The sequence below is a fragment of the Falco biarmicus genome, chromosome 4 (assembly GCF_023638135.1).
Source record: "Falco biarmicus isolate bFalBia1 chromosome 4, bFalBia1.pri, whole genome shotgun sequence".
Taxonomy (NCBI): domain Eukaryota; kingdom Metazoa; phylum Chordata; class Aves; order Falconiformes; family Falconidae; genus Falco; species Falco biarmicus.
In genome coordinates this window covers 66,183,614-66,209,544 of record NC_079291.1, presented here as the reverse complement: position 1 = coordinate 66,209,544, position 25,931 = coordinate 66,183,614, and the positions used below count along the sequence as shown (strand labels likewise).

Here is a 25,931-nt window from a genome sequence, read left to right as displayed (position 1 = left end):
GGTAAAATCTGAGCCAGAGAGGTTTTAATTCAGAGAGGTTTCAATATTTTCCCATTCCCAGAGCATCCTCAGCCTGGGAATAGCGCTCCCTTCCCTGGGTGTTGACCCACCTCGTCCTTCAGCTGCCTCCTGCACCGCTCTTCTGCCCCAGTGAGACTCCGGAGTAAAACCGGTCACAGAAATACTCTAAAATATTGTGGGCAGCGATGGTGATCGACATAATAATCAGTCCCAGCAGCATCCTGCAGCCTCGAGGCAGCTTCCCTACAAAGCTGCTGGGGGGCAGGTCTGCTGGGGCAGATATTCCTGGGGGAACGTTCAGGCTGGTGGGATGAGCAGGTCACCTTGGGGGATTCTCCAGTTTCTTGGGAAGCGATTTGCCCCTGCAAGCTTTGCCCTCATGAAGCCTTTATGGATGTGGGGGAGGAGTGGGGGATGCTCAGCACCGGTGGGAGCACAGACCCCGTGGCAGCCTCTGATGGCAGGACCCAGATCCTGTTGGATCAGCTGTGATGGCATGGGGGTGCCAGGGCTGAACCCCTGACCCAGCCTGCAGCACACAGCCCCTGCCCCGGGGGGTGGAGGGTTAACCGGGGAGGGTTTGGTTAACCAGCACAGGCGGGATGCCAAGCACAGATTAACCAGTTGAAGACGTCACTTTCCATTACGGGAAAGGCTCCCACATCGCCCTGAAGCTTTTGGTCCCGGAGATTAGTTGCTGGAGCGCTGGGCTCCCGGCAAAGGGCAGGGGTCCGTCGGCGCGGCAGCACCCAGGGGCGATGCGGAGCGCCGGGAGCTGCTCCAAGGGGCATCGCCTGGGCAGCTGAGGACAACCATGTGGGAGCGGGTCAGGAGAGCTCTGCTGAACTCGCTGTCCACCACCTTCCGGCACATCTGGAAGTGGGTACGGGCTTTCTGGCATAAAAATGGCCTCTTGACCCTGTCGATGCTGTCGGTTGCCACCGGGTGCCTGCTGGGGTTCCTGCTGCGGGTGCTGGAGCTGACGGAGCTGGTAAGGACGGGGATGGGAGCAAGGGGATGGAGCAGGGCGGTTGGGGCAACCAGCCTTGGTGCCAGCCAGGCATCACCATCAAGGACCCACATGGGCACAGCCCCAAAAGCAGAGGCTCCTGCCCAAGAAAACCACCTCTCGGGGCAGGTTTTTCCCCTTGACTTTTTTTTTTTACCAAAAAACTGCCAACAAATGCCAAAGGTGGGAGTGGGGGGCTCCAGGAGCCTTCAGGTGGGGTGGGGATGGGAAGGGGGGGAAGGATGCTTGGCTGCTAGATGCTCAGTAACAGAATCCCCCCAACCCAAACATCAGTGCAGGGTGTGAGGGGTAAGCTCCCGCTGTTACTGTCCCCAGCTGCTCAGATGCTCAACCAAAGAACGTTTCCACTTTCTGGAGAGGGCCCAGCAAATCAATATGTGGCTGGCAGAGAGGCTGGGGGCTCCAAGGGGTCACCTTCCTCTGAGGAACCTTGGAGACAAATGCATTGGAGAAAATGAGGTGCGTTTGCTCAGCACTTTCTAGGAGCATCGTGCTGTTAAACGTCACGGCACTAAAATCCACGGGGCTGAGCCCGGGAGGAGAGATGCTGCTTCAGGGAGAGCTCGGTCAGCGCTGGAACATCCCAGTGTCACTCGCTAGGACTTAGCAAAGCCTTGCCACTTCCATTACGCACTTCAGCATCACTGCCCGCAGCAGGGATGATCTTGTTACTTAATTGAGGCTGGGTGTAATCTCCCTGCATCCCAGCACACACCTGCAAGAGTGCAGCAGCCGCCCACACTGGGCTTGAGGCTGGGGGCTCCTGCCCCTCGCCCTGCCATGCACCAAGTTCACCCGTCCTCTGCCCCCCTCCTGTCCTGTCCTGTTGCCACAGCCCCGCACCTGGTCCCCAGCAGCCACTTCTCTGTTAGAGCCTTTTGTCCCAGAATCCGCAGACGAGGGGTGGAGCAGCCGGTCCCCACTTTCCTTCCTGCCTGGGGAAGTGCCACGAAGCTGAGACACCCCCTGACAAAAGAGATGCTGTTCAAATCGGGGGCTCCTTGCCCCTAGCTGGGCATCCCATGGCTGTGCCCAACAGGAGCTGCTGTGCGTGGGCCACATGGGTGGCTCGGTGCAGGGGCAGCCGGTGGGGCACTGGTTGCAATAGTTTGGCATCCCTTAAAGCCCAGTGGGGCTGGTTACTTGGGAGTAACCAAAAGTACCTGCTCAATTTGGGGCCATCTCAGCAATGTGGCACCTCTACAGCGGCACAAGGGCTGGGGGGCAGCAGGGGAGGGAGGGCAGGTGGATGGATGGATTGATGGAGTGAGGGGTGGATGGACTGATGGAGCAAGGGATGGATGAATTGATGGAGCAAGGGGTGGACAGATTGATGGAGTGAGGGATGGACGGATTGATGGAGCGAGGGGTGGATGGATTGATGGAGCGAGGGGTGGGTGGATTGATGGAGTGAGGGGTGGGTGGATTGATGGAGCGAGGCGTGGGTGGATTGATGGAGCGAGGGGTGGGTGGATGGAGGCCTGGCAGGAACTCAGCAGCCAAAAGGATGGTGGCTGCTGCTGAGAGATGGGTGGAGGAAGGGAGGGAGGGATGCTGGCCAGGTGGCTGCTGGTCTCGCAGACTCCTCACTCTTCCCTTGGCCATGGCTGTGGAATCCTGGCTTCGGGGGTCTCTCTCCAGGCAGCCCTTCCCCACACCCATGTGAGGAATGCAAGTGGTGGGCAGACGCCACGGGGTGGACACCCCCAGACACCCTGGCCTCTCCCCGAGCTCGGCTTTGCCATTTGCAGCCACAAGGTTTTTCCACCGTTTGCTGCTGGCACCAGGGCACCGTTGCACATGCGGTCGAGCCTCTGCTCTTCAACAAGAGCAACAGCGTTCAGGAGGAGCCAGCCGTGGGGCCATGGGGACCATGGCCTAGAGGGTGGTGGACCCCATGGATGTTTTTGGGAGGGGACCAGCCTCACATGCCCTTCCCGGTTCACAGCCAGGTTTCCCCACGTGGCCAGTATTTCCCACCCCTGACCCAGCTCCTGTTAAGGGACAGCCAGAGAAACGGCACCTCTGAGTGCCTCAAGGAGCGGCTGCCGTGTCAGAACCCAGCTCAGAGCTGCGTTTGGTTGGGAAAAAGGCAAATTTATCAAGTTCAAGCCCTTAAACTGCAATTAGTGTCTGCTAAGCTCTCACCTGACATAGCAGCTCTGCTCTACCTGCAGGAGAAGCAGTACTTTTCCTTCCCTGGAGAACTCCTCATGAGGATGCTGAAGATGCTGATCCTGCCCTTGATCACCTCCAGGTGAGACATCATCTTCTGCTTCTAAAGTACCGTCTCCATCGCACCCAGGGGATTGCCCTGTGACCCCCCCTGGAGAAGATCACTCCCCAACTGCCTGGGGTGAGAATAACCCTGGCCTGCAGCAGCCAGGTACCAAGCGGCATCCCCTGGCTTGGTGTCCATCTCTTTCCCATGATTTCCCAGCGATGGAAATCCTCACCTGGACTTGGTAGACACCAGCCCCCAGGTCAGACACCTGCGCTGCCTGGGGTGTTTCCCTTCTTTTTGGGCTGAGCCAGCTGGCGGTGCTGGGACCATCCCTGGGCAGTTGGTGATGGGCAGCTGTTTAAATGCAAAGCAGATTTCCTTACTTAGAGCGTTTTGAGATAGTTTGGGTAGAAACAACAAGCACCCCTCAGTCTTGTGTCTGCGTTTGCAAACCCCACTTTTATGAGCCTGTCCAGTTCTAGAAAGTCTAAGCAAGGTCTTGAAAAGCTTATATGGATTTACATAATTCAAACAATTGCTGGCACGTGCTCGTTATAAAGACCCAAACAATTAGCTCTACATTCCCTTGAGGACGTGTCACTTCTGCATTGTTTTTCAGAGATTTCTTGCTGTCTCATTTGCCTTTGCTTTATTGTTGGGAGCAGAGTGGCTCTATCCTGGCCCCACTTGATCTTTTTTGGCATCAGCCCTTGTTGAGCTGCTTTCTTTTCCCCACCAGGATTTCACACCCCCTGCCCTGCTGCCTGGGTCTTCCTTGGCTCTCGGGATGCTCTCAGCCTCTCGCAGCTCAGTGGTGCTGGCTCATCCCAGGCAACCCCTCTCCCGCCTGTGGATGCGGGATTTGCACAGGGCTCCCAGGATTTGATTTGCACGTTGAACCAGGTTTTTTTCTTCTTTTAATTACTGAATGACGGTGAACTGGTGTCTTCCCTCTACGCACCGTCCCAGAGGGGACTGGGCACACGGTGGGGAAGGATTTGTCCAGATCAGGGCTCACCTCTGGAGCTCCCCAAGCCTCATATTGGAAAGTGTCACCCACCTCCGCGTTGCTTTTGTGGCCTCTCTTGAGCTTCCCAGGGTCTCTCTCCTCCTGGACATGTGGCTGCTGGAGGGGGTCTGTGGGCAGGCCACCACCTCAGCCACCCGTCCCTTGTGTGTCCCCAAGGGTGGCATTAACCCTCTCAGCCCCCATCTCTATCACGTCCCACCGGGGGGCTGTTGGACCACCGCCAGATGCTGTCAGCAGGCTGGGCCAGGCTCTGCAGAGCCCCGGGCGGGGGCTGGAGCGGTGAAAGTCAGCAGCCAGGAGCTCGGTGTGGGGCTGGGGGCACATGGGGCACGCTGCAGCCCCCCAGCAGTCCCATTTGCCCCCAGTACCAGCACCCCTGCTGGTGCAGCCTGTAATACCCTCCCTATTTTTAGAGCAGTTTTGTTTAAAAGTAGCTTATGGGCTACTTCTTAGGAAAGCTTATGTGTACGTGGAGTCTGAACCAGCAGCTCTCTCCCCGGGGAGTGGGGTCTGTCCCCACCACGATTCTATAAACCTTGCTAATACCTTTCTTTGCCGTTCGCAGTGACATACAGCAGCAGCACAGGGTGTCGGAGACTTAAGAGAACAGTGTCACGCAAAAAAAGGGCAGTGCTAGTTCTTCACCATCAAAGTCCACTAAGAACGTTTACTTCTTATCTTTTGGAGAAAACAGAAAACTTGGCCAGACCTTGAGAAGGGACTTGGGGCGCTTTGCAGTCCAGCCTGGGGGGTCCCAAGGCCATCCTGGGCGTGAGATCCTGCAGGCACAGGCACGTGTATGTGCAAGAGCTTGGTGATGCCTTTAAGCTTGGGTTAAGAAAATGTCTGTAGCAACTTCTCCCACCTTGGAGCTTTTCCCCCATCAGATGCACCCTGTGCAGTTTTGGGAGCAGATGCTGACCACAATCTTTTCTGCTGCAGCCTCATGTCCGGGCTGGCCAGCATGGACTCCAAGGCCTGCGGGAAGATGGGGGTGATCACCATCACCTACTACCTTTGGACCACCTTCATGGCAGTGACCGTTGGGATCATCCTCGTGGTCAGCATCCACCCCGGCGCAGCTGCCCAGAAGGACAACTACTCCGTGGGGAAAGTGGTGCTCAGCTCCGCCGACGCGTTACTGGATTTGATCAGGTATGTTGCAGGATTTCACGAGGAGCCAAACTGACGATGGCATTTCACAGCCAAGATCTTCCCACAAGGCTCTGGGCTCCCAGGAGACACCAGGATGGAAATGGGAGAGCCGTCGGCCAAGCTGACCAGGCACCAGCAGCCCCGAGCCCAGCGGTGTGGGGGTGTTTCTCCCCACACATGTCCCTCTGGCCACTCTGTCACCCCCCCAGCTTTCCTCCCAGAGCCACCAGAAAAGCGGGGTGTAGCAGGAGGGAACAGAGGGATTAAAATTCCCTGCAAAGGTCAGGGGCTCTCCCCCCGCCCCCCCAGCCGTGCCGTGCCAAGCCCTGCAGCCCCCAGCAAGGGAAAAGCAAGCCGGAGCTGGCTGCGGACTGGATTAAGGCAGCCGATGGACAAGAGCTCTCTGGGGAAGGGGTGCAGCACGGCCCCGGGGGCTGGGTCAGAATCTCCATGTCCGGAGGCACTGGGGCGACTGGATAAGGCTCTGAGCATCCTGCTCCAGGGGGTCCTGCACTGCACAAGGGGCTGATGTCTGTCCCAGCCTTGGGTTTTCCATGAGTCCAGTTGGTTCCCAGTCCTGCCCATCATCGTCCTCCCAGCCTCTCCTCGCCACCAGCCTCGCAGAGACCCCCCAGCTGCTGTTGGCTGTAAGGGGGCTCCCATTGGCCTTGTGCCCCGCCACAAGGCGCCCCCCAGGCTGCTCCCTGGGGGCTCACAGCGTGCTCTGACCCCCGCGCCATTGCTCTCTTACAGGAACATGTTTCCTTCTAACCTGGTTGAAGCTTCATTCCAGCAGGTGAGTTCACCGTGAGCGGCTGGGATGGAGCTCAGCTCCGGGGCGGGGGGCTGCTCTCCCCACCTGGGGGCTCTTCCCCACACCCAGCCCCCTTCCTCCCCACCCTGCCTGTCCCCAGGTTTCTGCTCCCCCCAGGGTGGGCACACAAGGGTGGGAGGGTGCTGCTCTTTTCACCTTGTACCGCCTGAAAAGCAAACTTTGAACCCCCAGCACCACCAGCACCGTTCACAGCAGCGTGGAGCCCCCTGCCAGCAGGACCCTGACCTCGCTGCTTTGCTCTTCTTCCAGTACCGAACCGTTCTTGTCCCGGTGGTGAAGTCTCCCGTCTTGCCAAAGATCCCAGCGAAATCGCTCAGTTTTATTTACTTTGCACCCGACGACCAAAACCCTGAAATTCATCGGCCTGTGTTCCTCGAGCTGACGCCGCCACCCGAGATGACCTACAGGACTCTGCCGGGGACCAACAACGAGATGAACGTCTTGGGAATCGTCATCTTCTCAGCAACGATAGGTACCCGCGGTGCAGAGGGGGCTCGGCGCTGTGCCCCAGCCTGCAGGGGTGCTCAGCCACGGGGGGGCAACTGCTGTGGCCACCGATGCAGAGATGCTGAGGGACAAGGTTATTGGAGCTCTAACTGCTCAAGTCCCTGGGGAACGGGGCACAGCGGGGAGCTTGTACCAGCACCTTTGAGGGCACCATCCATACCGGAGCTCAAAAAAGGGGTTGGGCATGGAGGAGGCTGTTTTCCTCCTGGATTTTCCATGGGAGCCTTCACACCCAAGGTCCTGAGGGTTTTCAAATCATAACGTTGAGCTGGCGAGTCCTTCTTACGAAGTCTGCTGAGGGGAGTTGTAACTTCTGCAGAGGTTTCCTGGTGGCCCAGCTTGTTACAAAGGGCGCGAGCCCCCCCCCCCCCCCCCCCCCCCCCCCCCCCCCGGCAGTGTCCAAACTCCCTGGGCAGGCAGCGGGTGGAAGCTGGGTCAGAATTAGTGCGTGGTCACAAACGTGTGGAAATTTGTAACAGGATTTTCGGGAGAAGGTAAGAAAACCTCCCGCGTGGAGCAGCTTGCAACCCTGCGGGGCTGTGGTGCTCTGCAGCCGGCTCAGGAGGGAAGGGGCAGAGGTTGGATGGAGAGGACACGTGCGAGGGAGAGGGAGGAAGAAGGTTTAAAGGGGAGAAAGTCATGGGAAGGAGGAACTCGGAGCTGACTCAAAGCATAAGGCAGGACACTGGGCGCGAGGCTGAGTGAGAAAGGAAGGGACGAATCAGGATGGGAAAGAGTAGGAGGAGATGAGACGAGCATGGGGTCAGGATTACGTGGAGATTAAGAGATGAGGGCAAAGAGCTTGAATTTAGTGTATAAGGAACCAAAAAGCCAATTAGGGGATTTGAGGGTAGCACAGCACCGGAGCGCGCCAGCCTGCCACCGGGGCCGGAGCGCGGCCAGTATTAATGGCCACGGTACAGCCAGCGCCTGGAGGAGACGGACACAGCGAGACTGGGAAGAGACAGATCCACGTAAAGATCCTTATGGACAAAAGAGACGGCTATGGCAGACTCCTGGCCCAGGGTCCAACCCTATCTGCAGACCCAGACACCCAGGGATTGCGCCAAGCTCCTGCTCACGGACACGTGTCCCCCTCCTGCCCAGCCAAACAGGCACGGAGAAGCCGCTTTTCTCCTCTGGGATTTCCACCCCAGCACCCTGCCAGCGTGGGAGTGAGGATCAGCGCTGGGTTAGGATGCGGCAGGATCACCCGAGCCAGCCCTGGTCACCCGGCTGCTCTTCCTGGGTGTTGCAAGGGGTGGGTCAGAGCTCCACGAAGCCACAGACCAGCAGAGCATCAGCACCTGCACCAGGGATGGGCAGCTTGGACAAGGGCATTAGTACAGCCAGGGGCAGCTTTACTGCAGGGGGGTGTCAAATTGGTGGGGGTTGCCTGGCAGAAAAGGGGGGGGGGGGAATGAGGGGGACGGACAGAGAAGGCCAGGCGATGCAGCCCTGTGCCATGGGAGATGGGATCAGCTCCTCCTCGCAGCAAGGAGGGGAGGCCAAGTGGAAGCTGGGTGAGATCTCAGCAAAGGGTGTTTGTGTCCTATTCCAAAATTAGGCAGTTTTTCTGGACCTGAGACCAAGGTGTCCACGCAGCAGGCGCTGGATACCTGGCGTGTCCGTGCTGTGGATGGTACCACAGCTCCAGCGATGGCTGACACCAAGCATCGCCACCCATCTCCAATGCTTCTGAAATCCAGGAAAGGGCAGAAACTTAAAAGTTCCTTGAAGTACCCTGTCCATTTGCTAGGGTCACCTTCTCCAAAGCAGCTCTCTGGAGGACCTGAAGAACAAGGGATGCCTTTCAAACCAGCTGTTATGACCACAAAACACTGGATGAATATCCAGAGAGCTGAGATTTAAACACGCCAAGCCTTGCCTCATTTCTCAAAGTCCTGACAAAGGTCACCCTATCTCATCTCTTTCCTGTGCAAGCCACGAGGTCCAGCTACCGGCCAAGGGTCTCCAGGAGCCCTCAGCCCAGAGGGACAAGAGGGATGAGACAAGTTCCTGACCGTTGTCTTCCTTCCCAGACTGAAGCAGACCCTTGTACTTCAGAAGGAATTTTAGTTGATGGGACCACACAGAAAGGAGAGGTGCTGGGCTAGAAACTAGATGGGCAAATGCTCAGAGACTCATTTTTCTTTTGCTCAGTGGGTACCTGGGAAACCTCCTTGCTCCTCAAAGCAACGTGGTTCAACACTGGGCAATTTTGTGCCAGTTTGTGCAGTTTGGTGGGTTGTTTTTTTTGAGAAAAGGCCATTTGCTTGTATTTGCTGGGAGCAGAGACTTACTGTGACCTCTAAGACCATGTGGAAATTGGTATTAAGTCTGACCTGCTGGGAGTTTGCCCTGTGAAACCCACTGGGTGACCACCAGAACCTTGAGACCCTTGGCATGACAGACACTACTTCTGGTGAGTAACTAAACCCATCTGCTCGGTTGCAGGACTTCTCCTGGGAAAAATGGGTGAGCGAGGAACCCCGCTGGTTAACGTGTGCCAGTGCCTGAATGAAGCCGTTATGAAAATTGTCTCAATGGCAGTTTGGTAAACCTGGTTTTGATTCATTCTGTTATTTTCTTACCTCTATCTAATGGTAATGCCGGTCTGATGGCTGCAAGTGTCCAACGTGGTCACTGGGTGGGTTTGCCCACGACTGGACCACATGGTACCAAACACCGTCATGACCCTCGTGTAGCACGGCAATGATTCCTGCACCTCGTAAAGTAATTTTTTATGCTTCTTCTTTGCAGGTACTTCCCCTTTGGCATCGTATTTCTCATCGCTGGCAAGATCCTGGAGATGGAAGATCCATCGGTTATTGGGCAGAAGCTGGGATTATACACTATTACAGTAGTGTCAGGGCTCTTCATCCACGGAGCCGTTCTCTTACCTCTGCTTTTTACCCTCATCACCAAGAAAAACCCCTTTGCTTTCATTCAGGGGATACTGCAAGCCTTGTTGATCGCCTTAGCTACATCTTCCAGGTATGAAAACGTGGCTGAAATTTGCGGATACAGCCGGGAAGGTACCTGGGTTAGTGGAGGGCGGCACGGCCGTGTGTACAGCCGGGCAAGCCGTGGGAAAACAGCTGCAATGCAAAGAAAAATGATGCTCCAGCACTGTTTGAAATGGGATCGCTCCCAGCTTTAGTAGGAAGCAGGATGGAGAAGGGTCTCAGGGTGCCTTCGGACTCAGCCAGCCCGCAGTGCCGTTCCGCTCACCCTCTCCCGGGGTTTTCCCCCCAAGTAAATCAGCGGTGGCTCTGTGCCTGTGTGCTTCTTGCGATTGCTGCGGCCAGTTTTATTGCCAATAATTCAAAACAGGACGGTTGTAGGTGCTTTATAGAACAATGCAGGGGGGTTGACCCTGGGTTTTAGATGAAAACATCAAAAGCTCTTCCGAAAGCTTTGCTGAAAATCTTAAATCAACTCCTATGCACCCCAAGCTCCTCCAAAGAAAAGCGCGGTCTACTTTTGTAAGATTTTATAATTTTAGATTATTTTTATCTATTTAATTTTCCTTGAAAAACACTCTTTATAACAATGAAGAAAATTTACATTAGGAACTACGGACCTTTCTGGGAGACACACACACAAACCAAAACATTTTCTTAGAAAACATTTGCCTCCGCAGGGTTTTTCTGGCCTCTCCAATGTCGGTTCTTCATGTAACCCCAACAAACTCCCCTGGCGGTGCCCACCTCCCCCGGCACCCACCGCTGCGGGTGCCCCTGCCTGCTCTGGGCTGAGCTCGGGGCTCCGGCTCCACCAGGGTCTCTGCCCCACACCGACACGGGTGGGGGGAGCTGTGCCCCCAGCCCAGCCCCACGGCGGGGGCAGTCGCATCCCGCTCTCCAGCCAGCTCCTTTCGGAAAAGCTGTCCCCATCTCCCATCGGCTTCTTCTCCACACTCGTTTCCTTCCTCCCACTGGGTCTTCTTCCTCCCCGTCCTTGTCCCGGCTCCTGCGTGACAGCTCAGGTCTCTGTGCTGGATGGAAAGAAGATGCTCAGGGGGTGCAAGCACGGGGGGCAGCCACGGAGCAGAGGAACGAGGGGTCTGGCCGGACCCCAACACTGGAGGGGCTGTGGGGGACGGAGCCACGCAGAGCCCGTGGTGCCCGCTGAACGCCCGGCATCCAGACACGGCACTGCGCGGCGTGGCCAGGCACGTCCAGCACCCGGCTGAGCACTGATGGGTGCAGCAACCCCCGTACCGGTGCCGCCGCACTTACCGGCAGGAGAACTCCTATCCCTGCACCATCGCGTTGCCTCCCATCCGTGAAGCCTGGTGCAAGCAGCAGGGATTGACTGACCGCTCCTTGTTCCGCAGCTCCGCAACCTTGCCCATCACCCTGAAGTGTCTCCTGGAAAACAACAGGATCGACAGGCGCGTGGCACGCTTCGTCCTCCCCGTGGGTGCCACCATCAACATGGACGGCACTGCGCTGTACGAGGCGGTTGCTGCCATCTTTATCGCCCAGGTCAACGAATATGACTTGGATTTGGGACAAATTATAACGATAAGGTAAACGGGGGTTTTGCAGCAGCTGAATTATTTCCCTCTGTCATAGGTACAGACACAACCATCACTCACACCTCTCCGGTTTGGCACAGATCTTGCAAACCTGGCTGGAAAGCTGGGGTGCAGGGGAAGGTGCAGCACCCCCCAGCCCCCGTGCTGAGCACCAGGGAGGGCTCGGGCTCTGCACCCAGACAGGCTGCACAGGATCAAAGGCTTGGCCCATAGGCAAAAGCCAACTGGGAGCTGATGGCACGGCTAGAGCGGGTCAGCACCTGCAGCGGGGTGGATGATCCTAGCACAGAGGGTTTCTGCAGGTTTAATTTACTCCCCTCCAGGCATGTAATATCGTTTTATAAACAGGAAAATAAAGCAGCTCTCTAGGTGAAAATAAGTAAGCCTGGTGCCAGGTACCTGCCGCAAGCCATCGGCCACGGTGCACAGTGGGACAAGCAACAGGGAGCTGGAAGGTGGAGGCAGCCAGGTCCAATCCTTCCATACAGGAATAACTTTGCCATGCAAACGTGCTTTTTTTTTTTTTTTCTTTTTCTCTTTAAAAAAAAAAAAACAACTGTGTGGCTGCCTCCACTTTGCAGCATAACGGCAACAGCAGCAAGCATAGGGGCGGCCGGCATCCCCCAGTCCGGACTCGTGACGATGGTCATCGTGCTCACTTCTGTGGGGCTGCCGACTGATGACATCACCCTCATCATCGCAGTGGACTGGGCGCTGTAAGTGTTCTCGGGAGGCAGGTACGGGCAGGTGCTCAGCACCGCTTCGTGATGACACGTCCGAAGCAGCTCTCACGGGGGCAAACGGAGACCGAGGGGTCACAGAACCAGGCCAGGAGCCGAGTGTGAGAGTCTTTCTTCATTTTCCAATTATTTTCTTGAAATAGCCCCTGATAACTACATCTCCTGGAGGAGTGTTTGCCCTGAGGTGCTTCTGTCCCAGGGTGCTGCCCGGTGCCTCGTACGGGCTGGATGTGGCAATGGCGTTCAGCCACCCTCTCAAGGTCGGTCCCCAGTCTAAAATCCCAGCTTGTCCTGATCTTTCATCTAAATTCCTATCCAACTGTACAACACATCTTTGTTGGAGGTCTCAAACAAGTAACAAAACCTAAGAGATGTTTATATTTTTGAGAAATCAAAAGAACGCTGCTTTCCTCCATAGCGAGTGGTAGAAAAGGAGGAAAGTAGGCGCCTGGTCTTTTCCCGAAGCATTACTATGCAAGGCTGCTCATTAGCGTATTCCCTAAAAATACCTCCAGTCCTGGTCTTCTCCAAGCTCTGGTCCACTCTGTCAGCAAAGGAGGATGGACTCCACAAAAGCCAAAGCCAAGTGGACGGTACAGTACTTGTTTTGGTGGAATATTATTCCTGGAAGAGGAACACATTAGGTAAGGCAGGGGGAAAGGTATCTGGCTTCACAGAACGAAGAAATTAAAATTTAGCCAGAAAGATGCTACCACCACATGAGAGCAACCAAAGGGGTGGAAACAGGCAAGTGTTTAAGAAAACAATCTCTAAGAAAAAGAAAACAAATCAGAGAAACCAATGATAAACCATAAACCACTGCTAATTATTTATAATACGTGCTCACCCAGTTTGCTGTTTCCAGTTCTGAAACACTGGCGTTTTCACAATTAAAAAATAGAAAGGGGAGAGGAACAGATGTCATGTCAAAACAGTAACAAGGTAAAGTTCAAGATGGTTGCACACCAGATCAGAGCAGAAAATCAGGCAGCTCCTGAACAGATGTAGCAAAACCCCCCTCCTGCATTTAATAAGCAACTTCTCTCTTAAACCCATATGCCACCAGAAATAAAACATTGCCGGAGTTTCTAAAAGCAAGGATGACATTTTCCAAGGACTGCATCCAACACGGAGGAAGCCTACCTTCCAAGCAGACCATCTTCATCTTGCTGGATGAAGACCAGATTGATCTTGAGATAGAAACGGATGGTTCGTTACGTTTGTCACCGACAAAGAGAAGCCAGACAGATGGAAATTTGCCGTTTTGAAGTACTAGGATAAAAACAAAGCAAATCAGCTTGGTGAAAAACCGGAGTAAACACCGAGTTCTCCATAGCTGAGATGTGGGGGGCTGGCTGGCACTTCACAGCCACTCTGGGCAGAGAAACGGCGAGCGTCCCGGCTGCTTTTCTCTTTCTTCCATATAAAAGGAAGCTTAACTTCCCAGGGGAGAGCTGTAACATCAGAGCACAGGGTCAGCTCCATCGGCGATCACCACGGGGCACCCACGCCACTGGCATCCCTGTGCCGGGGGCCAACGGTAGTGCTGCGGCTGCGCCAGCAAGAGCTTATCAAAGAGTTTTACGAGTTGGTGCGGCAGCTCATCCCCACGCTGAGCAAAAATGACACCAGCATCAGTTTGGGAGGTAGAAGAGGCAGGTCTATGCACTGAGAAGGCGCCCCGTGGTACCCGGCCCTGCAGCCATCGCACGTGCCGCTGTCCCTCCGCACTGCAGGAGCAATAACGCAGCCACCTCCACCTGCCCTTCGCAAAACCAGTGGCTGAGACATTAGGGATAAAGGTTGACAAGGGGGAATGGCTTTAAACTAAAAGAAGGTCGATTTAGAGGAGATATTAGGGAGAGAATTGTCACTGTGAGGGGGGTGAGATGCTGTCGCAGGCTGCCCAGAGCAGCTGGGGGTGCCCCATCCCTGGCAGTGCCCAAGGCCAGGTTGGATGGGGCTGGGAGCAACCTGGGCTGGTGGGGGGTGTCCCTGCCCATGGCAGGGGGCTGAAACTGGTGGGCTTCCAGGCCCCTTCCAACCCAAACCACAATTCTATGACGTATTTCAAAGCCATAAAAGATCCTGGGCGCGTCAGCCGTGGCCACCAACTGCATCCTCACAGCTCTCTCTTCTCCAGGGATCGATTCCGAACTATGACCAACGTCCTCGGTGATGCTCTGGCTGCTGGCATCATAGCACACGTCTGCGAGAAAGACTTTGCCCCGAAGACCCCCACGGTACGTACAGCTTGTCCGGGGGAGCAGGGGAACGCAGAAGGACTGCACAGACACCCCACACAGGCTCGCTTAAGAAATTAAAACTACTTTTTTCTTTTTGCAGCAGGATACAGTAAGCAAGACGGACAAGTCTCCTTCGGCAGAGAGCTCCCATCTGCATCCCAAAGACAATGTGATCGAGATGATCGAAGAAAGTTTGTTTGATCAGACAGGAGCTCAGTACAACATCTGTCAGGTGTAGGTCACACCGGTCCTGCTCCCGGGAACGGGATCTTGGTGCTAAACGCTGACATTGCTCTGCAAGATAAAGGCCTTACTTGGCATAAAGAATGGAAAACCCCTCTCCATCCTTTGCAGACCGTGGGACGTGCCAGGACGCCCCCGAGGAGCCCCTGTGTGCAGGGGGAAGGGACCAGCTCCTCCCCACAGCCGAGGACCCAGCTGCCCTGGCAGGGAGCTGAGGGCTTTATGCCTCACGTTTCTTCAAGCTCCGTTCTTCTCAAAGGTTAGGGAGCTGAGCAGGTACTGGAAAACTGGACGAGATGAGAAAGCGGTAGAGATGGGACAAAATCTGACACCTTAGGTCAGCAGCCCCTATCTGCTGGCCAGGCTGCACTCCGTAAGGTTCCACTTTCTTTATTATAGATTTTAAAAAAGAAGATACTTGCTTTTTTTATTATTACTAGGTTCTCATCTAAAAACTAAAATTAAGCGACGTTTTCTCTAGAGCTCAAAGTTCAGGTTGGACAGAACTGGCTTTTCCAGCCATTCCACAAAGCCGGCACAGCTGGTCCAAGTCTTCGTCTCCCGGCGCAGACAGCGAGAGCCACTGTACCCGCAGGGGTGGAAGGACCAGCTGCACGCGGGTTTTTACTGGCCCTCTGATTACACTGAAACTAATTGACCTGGCCCAATTGCAACAGTGGAGATTTTCCCCAGCTAAGGATCTGTCCCCAAGTTAAAATTCCAATTACAGCCTTAAAATCCAGGCTTCCCAGGGCAGCTTTCTCCACAAAAGCCTTTTGTCCCAACAATTCATGTCACTGGATTAATTTCTCTCTCAAAATGCCATCTCATCCCTTTTGTCCCTCCTGCTTTGTCTTTACTGCCGCAGCATTAGGACTCGTGGAAGCAGCTTAAAACTCCCACTAACATCATTTAACTACTCTCCAATTGCACATAAAGAAAAAAATTTCCTGTGCATGATCCTTTCATGCTGGAGCCGGAGGTTTTAAAATATCTTCTAACTCAGAAGAAAAGGTAATTCCACTTTTGCCAAATGAAAAGCAGAAGTTGTTAAATATCATAAACCAGCTTTTGCACAAAAACGAGTAGTCTTCCATTCACTTCCAAAAGCCTTCAAAAAATCAGAATCACGGCCAAGGTAAGCGGCAGGTACCGCTGCTAACTTTGACCTTTCTTATCCTTCCCTCCTGGGTTTTTTGATACCTTCTTAACCATCAGCATCCAACTATTCTTCAACAGGTGCAGTTATGATATTGCAAAAAAGAAATATAACCAACCGCATTTTAAGAGACAAGCTCCCTGCAGCATCCCAGCTCATCCCTCCCGCCCCAATGGTTTATGATGGGGTTTATCACAGTACCTCCCAACGCCTGGCAGAAAACCCACCTGTTTAGCCATACGAGCTTTGATGAGGGAATGACATTTCCCCAGTGGTTTTGGTGGAACTTGAGGATGTGGCTCCGCATAAACACTAAACTTAAATGAATTTGCAGCAAACTGACCCCTGAGCCTGAGGGTTTGCCTCCCGCAGGAGACACCAGCGTGTTTCTGCAGTCCAGGTTTTAAGTTGCCTTGATCTTCAAGAACGTGTTCTTTTCTGTGCTACGAGATGTCTTCCAGAGCACGAATTATTTTTACATATCTGAATTTCTAGAAGTGGTAAGTTTTGATCAGGGATTTTCACTTTAATATGATTTGTACATCTTTTTTAGGATGTATAAACCATAGTACAGTGTAGCACAGCAACATCTGAAGAGCTATACAGTCACAGTAGAGCGCACTGCTACCTTCCTTTCTTTCAGATTAAAAAAGTACCTCGGTTTGTGTTTTATTGAAACTGAAAAAAAAGAACAAAACAACTGTATTGTAGCACGTGGCAAAATAAAATCAAAACAACATGTGAAAAAAGGCCCAAACCTACCAATTTTTAATTTAAAATACTAGCCGTGGCAAAATTACTCCGTGCAAGTTTTCTAGAATAACTTTTTGAAAATTCCATTCCACAAGAAGTTTTCAAAGTCTTTATTTAAATCTATTAAAACACCAGGTTCCTCTGTAAAGTCAGACTTCCAAAGCAGCTCTAAGTGATATATATGGCTTAACTACCTTTTTTTTTTTTTTTTTTCTTCTTTAAATTAGCAGTATGTAACCTACACTAAATGGCTCCCTACTGAATGTGTGCTGGGAGTTGTCTGTCATTGCCTCTTCTCTTACGATTCACTGTACATACTTATTTCCTTAAGGAACTTCTCATTTTGTCTGCTGTGATGCTAAAACATTCTAGAATAAACCGTTTCAGCCCTTACTGCAGGCAGGTGCTTCCTCCCCACTGCCACCCGACTCAGTAGATCCCACTGAAGTTGCAGTGGGACGACAGCAAAATAAGACACGGCACGGGAATGCCCGCGTTCACAGCATCATTTGCAACCCGTTCACAACAAACGTTCGGCTCTACTTTAGAAATTCTTTATCTAGCGTTCAAATGCATCTGCAGCTTTGCTGGGCACTCAGGATTCCTGTCGAGACATACCACCACCGTGCAGAGCACCCAGCAGAGCGCATTACTCCTCAGCTAAGCGCCAAACACAGCGCAGAGGTGTCTGACTGACTCATTAGCTTGGCTCTTAACAAGTCTGGGCAATTCTGTACCATGTTGCATCTCACCGTGTTTTGACATTCTCCATGTGCAAACCGCCCAGGTGTTCAGCATGGGAAGGATGCTGTAACATCCCTGGGTGAGATGCTCCAAAATCCGTGTCAGGAGTCAGCTAGTCTTGTGCAAGCGCAGATGTCCTGGCGCCAGGCGTGCAATGTACACTTACCTTGGTTTTCTAGAAGTTATGCGTCTCATTTAACATACACAAGTGAAGTCCCCTGTGGTCAGCAGTGAGAGACAGGCACCTCCACCAGAGTAAATCTCATACATTTTAGCGGCAGTTGAATTGTCTTCTGAAGTCTCTTACTGATGGGCTTGGACTGGGCGCCAAGATTTTTAATTGCTTGAGTCCAGAGGATGAATCCCACTCTAAAATACATGTCTGAGCAGAGGTATTTATTTTTAGAATGCTGAGCCTTCAAACTCTGCAAGACCAGATTTTGGCTTTGATTTTGAGACACGGACTACCCAAACCATAGCTTGACACAGAGAGGAAAGAATGACAGGGTTGAAACATTACACCCAATCCAAAACTCGCTGCTTCACTTACCTGGCCATCTCACCTCAGAGATCTTCTACTCACTGTCCTTCCTTGAGCGGAACCACAACAAAATGGGTATCTGGCCATTCTCCTTGCTTCCCTTTCAATACTCCTGAAGTCTTCAATCATCTGCAAAGCATCACCTTAAACCACACTCTCGTGCTAAAGTATTAATAACAGCAGTATCACAACCCCCCCCTTCAGTATACTGTCTTTCCACATCTTAACTCCATTTTGCTGTCTTTTTGTCCATCCTCCAAACGCCAAACCCTCCAACAGTTATTTGCTTCGATAGGCTGCAATTGTTGGAGACAGGCAGAACGAATGCTCTTTGCACTTACAGCCCAGCAGACATCCGCTGCTGATCTCACAGCTGTAGGCAGGCTAAATTCCTCGTCATTCTCCTCCTCATGCCAACAGAACGCCAATCCTGACCTTTAATTGTTAGTTTCTGCTGCTTATATCTCGGTGATTCTTCCCAAGAGGATGCCTGCATCCAGTCATCTATTATTCAGTTATTACCTGCTCTTCAAGATTGTGTTTTCTTGCAACCTGAGCACCAATTTTCATTTCCAATACGTGAACTCTTCAGTAGGAAATAAAACATTTGTACATATCCTCTGCAAGTAACAACTACTCATTTGTGCATAACTAGATTTACAAAAGCAGAGATCTCTTTGCACTCATTCAACACCCTTGCTTTTTCAACCAGATACAAAAAATACATGCAGAGAACAGGTAAGACACTTGGTTCACCTAGGGACCTGCATAATTTCACCTTCCAAATCTGCAGTCGCAAAACCTCCCTTTCCCCTTATGATCTAGCAAAAGCAGCAGCTCAGTAAGCAGGAGCCAAATTAAGTCTCACAGTTGTGACACAGCTAGGCATCAGGCAACAGAAATAACCAGCTGAGTCACGCTGCTCAAGGTTGAACACCACAAGCTCCTCGCTGTACTGGGGCATTTTCAGTCTGCCAGTTCTTGCCTCTCTACAGCACCAGACCAGATGTACAGAGAAAGGTGCACACACACCCCACCCCCCCACCCATATATAAATATAAAAATATATAAAACAACCAGAGAAACATACAAGAACCCTGTAAACAGGCAGACACAAACCAACTAAATCCCCTCCTCCTTTCCCCATCCCGTCCTCAGTGCATCCAAACACACAGCTCTTCCCCGAGTCCCACCAGAAGAGGTGTCCTCCCAAGAACTTTTTTCTCACCTCCCAATACACAAGCAAGAGCTCTGGGCTCCTGACTATTTTTCTTTAGCACATCCCCACAAGGAATATCAAGTGCACTAGCAAGACCAACACAACCGGGCTGCAATGTGCTGCTCTCCATCTGGGGAGACAGCTAGGAAAAATTATGTTACTGGAGAAAACACAAGATGCAGTTGCTCCCCGTGCCTCTAGACCTAGGCTGGGAACAGGGTGTGTACGACTAGCTATTTAGTGTTGGATACACTGGCTTAGCAGACAGGGATAACCTGGATAACTGTGTTATTCTAATGACCAAACATTATGCAACTAAAATATTAAGTTCAAAGTGCTAGAAGAGACTGTAACAATTAACCCACACACGTACTCTGAAAGATAGGGATTAAAAAAATCAGATGATGGTACCTAACGGGTCAGAAGAGGAGTAAAATCAGAAGAATCGAGTAGCTTGTCTTATGCTACATAAGGAGACTCTGGTAGAAAAAGTAAAAAGATGGTAAGAGCCTAGCATCATTACTTTACTATTCAAATTCACTGGTGTAAAATGAAAACTACTGTCCTGTACTCTAACCCCAGAATAAAAAACAAGGTATATGCTTTCATTATCCCTTTGCTTGCAGCTCTTAGGTGTCACTGACTTAAGCGTATTAAACTCCTTACTGAACCAAAGTTCTCTAGAATGGAATTAAGAGTGATGCAAAGTAAAAGGCAAACCAAAATAACAAAACTAGTCTATGAACACGTAGAATACTCAAAATGCACAATGCAAGGGCTCAGCATTTCAGTTACGCAAGCTAGTAAGTTCTACCTTCCCTAATTTACAAGCGGTATGTTCCTAACTTTGATTATTTCTTCATTTGCATGGGTTCTGTTTGTAATAAAAATGTTGACACCTACCCCACCCCCCTTAAATCTTAGGCTCTACAGTCCTGGCCTTCCAAACTACAGCATCAACTTCTGGAAGCTGAGAAAGGGGTCTAATGAAAATGGAAGCAAAGTACACAGCAGCAGCCTTATTTTACAAAGATATGTAAAAGTTTGACCATTTCTTTAAGTAGTAGTGCAATCTGAAGAACAAAGCTCACGCCTGTTTGACGTTCTGAATTTTCTGAGAGCTTCTATACGTTCTTGCTAGTGTAACAAGGTGCAGCTCAGTGAGGAATTTGAATGGCGTAGACTTTACAGCCCTGTAGAAAATGTTTTTATTTTAAGAAAAGCACCGACAGAAAGGTGTCTGGAATGCCCTGACAGCTGGATATACAACTACCACTCACCATCATCATACAAAGAGAGTAACTGTGATAGCCATCGGACTTCAAAGTACTCAAATAGCAATAAAAAAACCACATTCAGGAGGAAGAGTGGAAAAAAACCAACCCAACAACAAATCGGAAAGCCTGAGGAGGACTGCAGCTGCCTTCCAACCCACCGAGGACATCCACCGCTGCCCCTGCATCCACGTAATTCCAGCTCCTCTGAACGAGGCTGTGGCTGGGGACAAGACACACCGGCACCCTGGTGCCCCAACAAAGAAAACCGGTCTCGTAACGACACCCTGTTTTGTAATGAAGAATTCAGGCTTAGGTGCCTCCGCTGACACAGCTACGAGGAGTCATGGACAGACAGAACTGCCTCGGCTCAGCAGGTCTCTGGCCACAGGGGCTGGATGAATGCCCGACGCTCCCTGGCAGCACCCACAGCAAGGTGCTCCATCAGCTACACGAGCCCCTGCGCCCCCCACCCAAGGGACAGCCTCTGGTTTTCATCTGCAACTCCATCAGGAACACGCTGCTCCAAGCCAGTCTTACAGAGGCAATTCTGACAAGGACATTAATTCGGTGATGAGCACCCCAACCCCCTGGCTGGCTCTGGACAGCAAACCGTGCCTGTTACCACTGCGATGCCATCACTAACTTTACTCTAGAGAGGTGCTAAGCTGTTCGAAGTTGAAAATTTTGCCTGTTCAACAGGTTTCTCTGTGTGCATGATTCATTTCGCTATAGCCTCCACTTACATGTCACACTCGCTTCCAGTCCCCAGCTAGAAATCCACCAAACCACTCAACCGGTTCGTTGTCAGAATGAGAAAAGCAGGATGGCTCTGTTGAAAACTACCAGCACAGCAAAAGGCTTGAGCCCTTCTACCTGTTCCCACGTGAGCCCTTCGCACACCGCACCTGGGAGCGAGACATCCAAGCAGCTTCTCTCCTGCTCCAGCCTGTTTGGAAGTGAGAGAAATCACTAACTGGCCACTCTGAGCTTCCCCCCTCCTGTGCTGCCAGTTTAAGTAAATCCTACCAACAGTTTTACCAGTACAAATCAGATGATCGTGGAGGGCTGGTGTAAGATGCTGGAAATTGAGAGCATTTATAGCTACACCATGACCTAAAGCGATATCCAGAATTCACCTTTGGAGTCTCACTTACATCTACAATAGCGTAGAATTATTGTTTTTTTTGTTTTGTTTTGTTTTTAGGACTTCAGTATCTAAAATTCTCTCACAACAAAAACATTTCTGAAGCTGTATCGCATCATCTTCATAATCTATTAAGCTTTTGCACAGATATGAGTGCCAACAGTACGGAAGTGTGGCCACTGGAAGGAATTTCTCGTTCAGCTAGCTCCAACAAGAAGCCCAGCTGACAGCACAGCTCCAGCAGCAGCAGCAGCTGCAGCAGCACTGGCCAGCAGGCGAGATGATCCCATTCTAGCACATCTACTACAAAAGCCAAACGCTTCTGAGCAAAACCCTGTCATCCTCATTCTTGTTAGGGCAACACAGATCTTTTCCTCCTTTGATCTGGACAATGAAATGTTTACTTACAATTTAGACGCTGCCCACTTGCCCCACGGAGCAAACAAGTGAAATGACTTGGATTTCCCACTGGAACAGCTCGCTGCCCCACACCGACACGGAGCGCTGCTGCTAATGCTCCTACACAGACACCCTCCGTCTGCCGCATTTAACACCCAGCAGCTACGAGACCGTCACTGAGTTACTCTCTGCAAAGCTGTTTCACAAATTACGTCAGGCTGCTTAATCTCACTAATTCAACAAAAAAACCCCAACCTTGTCCTTTTCCCTTTTTGTTCTTTCCTGGATATGGCCAGCTTGCATTATTCCCTTACCCAAACCCAGCGTGTATCTTGGGAAATCAGATTCCACGCAGCGGATATTAGAGCTGTTCTTCTGTAAGGTCAGTACTTTTTTTTTTTTTTTTTTTTATGAACGTGGAGAGGCCAAATTCAGGGCAAACATTCCTCCCTCAAGGCCACCGGCAGTCCAACAGCACGCGAGGCTCCAACATGCCCAGCTGAGCATGCTGTACACCCAGACCAAGGGGAAAGCACAAAGGTTCAGAACAAGACTCCACCTCGCCCTGCATCTCTTGCACTGCCTTTGAGAATTACTGCGTGTAAATAACACAGAACGCAAATAAGGACGGGCAGAACGCTCCCTAGGAACTATCACAGCACTGGAGACGCTGCGATAAAACAACCGGTGCAAATCCTTACGAGCTAGCTGAGTGACTGACCGAGACAAAGACATCAAAATGTGTCGCAGCTCAAACCTTAACTTTGCCTTGTTGCAGAAAAGAAGCACTTAAGACACTTGGGCAAGGCTTCCATGTGTTTTACCTAAGCTAGCACAAGCAGCCAGGATGTCTGTCCTGGAATCCAGTGATAGGGGTGGAGGGAGTAGGGCCTGGGGATGCACCCCAGGCAACCAAGCTGTGTGCCATGGCATACGCCGTCAGTCACTGCCATTTCACTAGAATCACAGTCCTTCTCGAAGCTGAATTGTCTTCCTTCCTCCACTCCTGCAGTAAGAAAGGATTAAAATATTAAGGCCCATGAAATATGGTCAAAACAGAAAGGGGTGAAAAAAAAAAAAAAAGTAGTAAAGGTGGCTTAAACCAAAAGGAAAATTATTTCACAAGTCACCGACTGCCAAAGAAGTGATGGCATTTTGTGTCACAGGGAGAAACGAATGGGAGGTGCTCCCTGAAAAGCAGTGATATTGTGCATTTCAGGACCACTGCTGAGAAATATTAAGATATAATATATAGATGTGGCCATTTTCTAGAGTTATTTCAAGAGAAACTTGATAAAAATTTGGATGTTAAATTTTCATCCAGCGGGAGATTAATTTTCTTAAACTTCCATAGCTTGCTCATCATATTACTGTACTGTTTTTAACAATACCTTATAAAGTTTTATATAAAACTTGGATTTTTAAGGATATCCATCTTTGTATTAATTACTTCCATACTGTGTAGGCATGTGGAATAGCATATATGCGCAACACAGCAGACACACAATGCTAATACAGACAATTAACAGATACACATGGATTCTAAACAAAGTATCTATAAATAGAGTCTACATACGTTGTCATACACACATGCACGCACAGGGATACACGTGTACGTGTACTGCGTCTCTTGGAAGATGCAAAGCAGCAGGAACCATCTGGGACAGAAAGGTGAAGTAGGATGTATGGTCACAAAAACGTTTCATCCCAAATTTTGGAAGTCTGGTTAGATCGAGACCGTAACTGTTTGTGCCATGACTCTAGAGAAGCACGCACGCTTACTTACCATGGCTGCACCTGCAATGCAGCCTGGAAATCCCACAAGCGCGAGCGCACGCTCCTTCCCTGATCCCTGAGCTGGAGCCTACCGAAGTCTACGAGAAGGAAGCAGCTCAGCACCGTTTATGCTGACTCAACAGTGCTCCTAAGCCCATTGCTGCTTTGCTCTCTCCTTTATCATCTTTCTTTGTAGCACACACGGGCTGAATGCTACGCTGGCTGCAGCATGCACTCGGGGGCGGAATCTGTTCCAACACATTCAAACAGAATTTCAGTTAAAGTAAGATTAAGAGGTCCACTGATACCTACACAGGAAGCCCCAAACTAATTTTTATTAAACTCAGTGAATTTCCTTGTAATTTCTAGTTTGAGGACATATTCTTGAGAGTAAGTGCTCCACCTACAGCTCTGCAGAGAGGTCAATCCATTTTGAAAAGTTCAACATTTAAAGCTGTATGTCCTATGCTCACAATTCAAACAAATAACTTCTGGCAAAAAAAAAAATAAATCTATTGGCAAATATTTTTTTTCTGCAACAAAATTTGTCACAGTTAAAACACAGATCTTATGTTCTGACAAACTAGATTCAGATTTCCCATTTTGCTAAGTTCACTGCTTCTATCCATAAATCCTTTAAAAGGAAATAAACAAAGAAAACATGTCACAGTGCGAAGAGTGGAACGCTGCTATTTATTCACCTTCATTCAACTGCACACGGGTAACACACACATGTAAAAAAGTTACCCCAAACGTTCCACTTTTTCTTCCAGTCTCCTGCTGTCAGCAAGTGATGAAAGCAGAAGACAGTGTAAGGAAAAGTAAAGTAGATTCAAAAACCAAGAAGCAAAAGGAGAAGAGGTATGAGGGGAACAGGCAGGGCCCCTCTGACATCCAACTGCTGTGTGTGCTGGGGAAGCACGAGGGGAATGAAGAGGGGATGGTGGCCAGGCTTAACGTCCTTTCCTTAAATAGCTGCTCTTGCTGCCACTGCTGGAGACAAAACCCTCATTGGGTTTTTTTTTACATTAACGTGACCCAGGAGGACATTCCCAATATTAATATTTTTCCATGTTGCTTTTTAAAGATTGGAGATACAGGAAAAAACACAAAGACAGGATGACATTTTTTTCTGCCTTGCTTGCTGATGTACCAGTAAGATGGAAATCAGCACAATTTAACACCTTCCCCCCACCCCCTCCCCCCCCTTATTTTTTTTCTACCCTAGTATTCTGGAAATGAAGGGGGTGACACCCCAACAGTCCCCACAACAGAGCAAGTGAGGGAAGAGTCTAAAGCCAGGAATTTATTGGGAATTCTGCAAAAAAACAGAAACTCCAAGTGGGGGTTAACAGGTCTGCACTAAATCTTTTGGTTTCCTTTTGAAAAAAGAGCATCGCCATCCATTCCATGTTATCATATACAAGAGACTACTTTTTTCTTATTTTACATCCCTTTTCACAGGTAAGTCATTAAGGGAAAAATCAGAACCAACACCTCAAAGGTATGATAACTAGCCCAGCTCTGAAAAGAGACCGATCATTTCTGTGACTGAAGAACACAGCAAGGCAGCTGCTGAAAATCAGGAGGAGCCAATTTCAATTGATCAAAAGTTTGAAAATTTGCGTGGGTGAAAAAAGGGACTAAGACTTGAATACAGAGTGTTCCGAGCCAACAGCAGCATACGGGTTCTTTCCAGCTGAGAGGACATGGCTTTTCCTCAGCCTTTCTTAAAGGTGACTTTGCACAACCTCCCCTGTGGCCACGACATCAGGATGCCTTATCCTACATCAGATGAAGGTTCCTCCTAAAGGAACCAGCGTACCCTGCCTGACCTGAAGACCGATGGATTTCTTCTTCCCAAGAGCTGTCTTCAACAGACATTTCTGAGTAATAGTGTAGCTGGGCTTGCTTTTTGGTTTAATCAGGACGAACACCGCAAGACAGAGAGAACAACATTTTTTTCCTGAAAAATAAAAAGGAAATCATGCGCCTTCTTTTAATTCCACCTTTCTAATAAGGCTACAAGTAACAAAATCTTTAGTGGAGTAACTACTCATGAACACAGTCCAGATTCTTCTGAAAAAAATACCAAATTCCAAATTGCACAACAATAATCCAATTCCTGCAGGAAAAAAAAAAAGACAAAATATGACAATTAAGTAAAAGCCTAGTTCTATTTTGAAGTACATCACCTTTCACCATGGATCATTTAAAAACATTATGAGTATGTTCCAAACAAGTACTCAACAAAAACAGTAATGAACATGTGACAAAAGTACAAAACTCCTTTGCACTACTGACAGATAATTTCATTTAAGTATTAACACTAGTGTAAAATA

The 25,931-nt window shown here is 50.5% G+C and overlaps 2 protein-coding genes across 11 annotated transcripts in view; one reads left to right on the top strand and one right to left on the bottom strand.

The window, feature by feature from the left end:
* Positions 1-99: 99 nt before the first annotated feature.
* LOC130147735 (excitatory amino acid transporter 5-like) lies at positions 100-14,581 on the top strand. Of its 2 annotated transcripts, none has more exons than XM_056335345.1 (11): positions 100-1,012; positions 3,229-3,308; positions 5,248-5,460; positions 6,214-6,256; positions 6,545-6,767; positions 9,260-9,359; positions 9,566-9,799; positions 11,145-11,339; positions 11,930-12,064; positions 14,232-14,331; positions 14,435-14,581. In XM_056335345.1, the coding sequence occupies exons 1-11, from the start codon at positions 836-838 to the stop codon at positions 14,570-14,572; spliced, it is 1,638 nt and encodes a 545-aa protein (XP_056191320.1). In that variant the 5' UTR covers positions 100-835; the 3' UTR covers positions 14,573-14,581. The 2 variants fall into 2 exon arrangements, with proteins under 2 accessions (XP_056191320.1, XP_056191321.1); XM_056335346.1 differs by lacking the exon at positions 100-1,012 and adding an exon at positions 1,262-1,510.
* The window catches only part of ELAVL1 (ELAV like RNA binding protein 1), a 58,937-nt gene continuing 43,317 nt past the window's right edge, over positions 10,312-25,931 (bottom strand). The window contains exons 6-10 of one of the 9 annotated variants that reach the window (XR_008821316.1): positions 15,964-25,714; positions 13,232-13,360; positions 12,598-12,712; positions 11,047-11,178; positions 10,312-10,802 (exon numbers count right to left, since the gene is read on the bottom strand). The gene's annotated coding sequence lies outside the window, so the exon portion shown is untranslated. Of the gene's footprint in view, positions 10,803-11,046; positions 11,179-12,007; positions 12,713-13,231; positions 25,715-25,931 lie in introns of all 9 variants that reach the window. The other 8 variants (XR_008821318.1, XR_008821319.1, XR_008821315.1 and 5 more) reach the window with 8 other exon arrangements.

What these genes read in the sequence shown, in the direction of transcription:
- LOC130147735 (XM_056335345.1), top strand. Translation starts at nt 836, where the DNA reads ATGTGGGAGCGGGTCAGGAGAGCTCTGCTGAACTCGCTGTCCACCACC. An exon ending in TGCTGGAGCTGACGGAGCTG is followed by an intron (nt 1,013 to 3,228) that starts GTAAGGACGGGG and finishes CTCTACCTGCAG; the next exon opens with GAGAAGCAGTACTTTTCCTT. An exon ending in ATTGTCTCAATGGCAGTTTG is followed by an intron (nt 9,360 to 9,565) that starts GTAAACCTGGTT and finishes TCTTCTTTGCAG; the next exon opens with GTACTTCCCCTTTGGCATCG.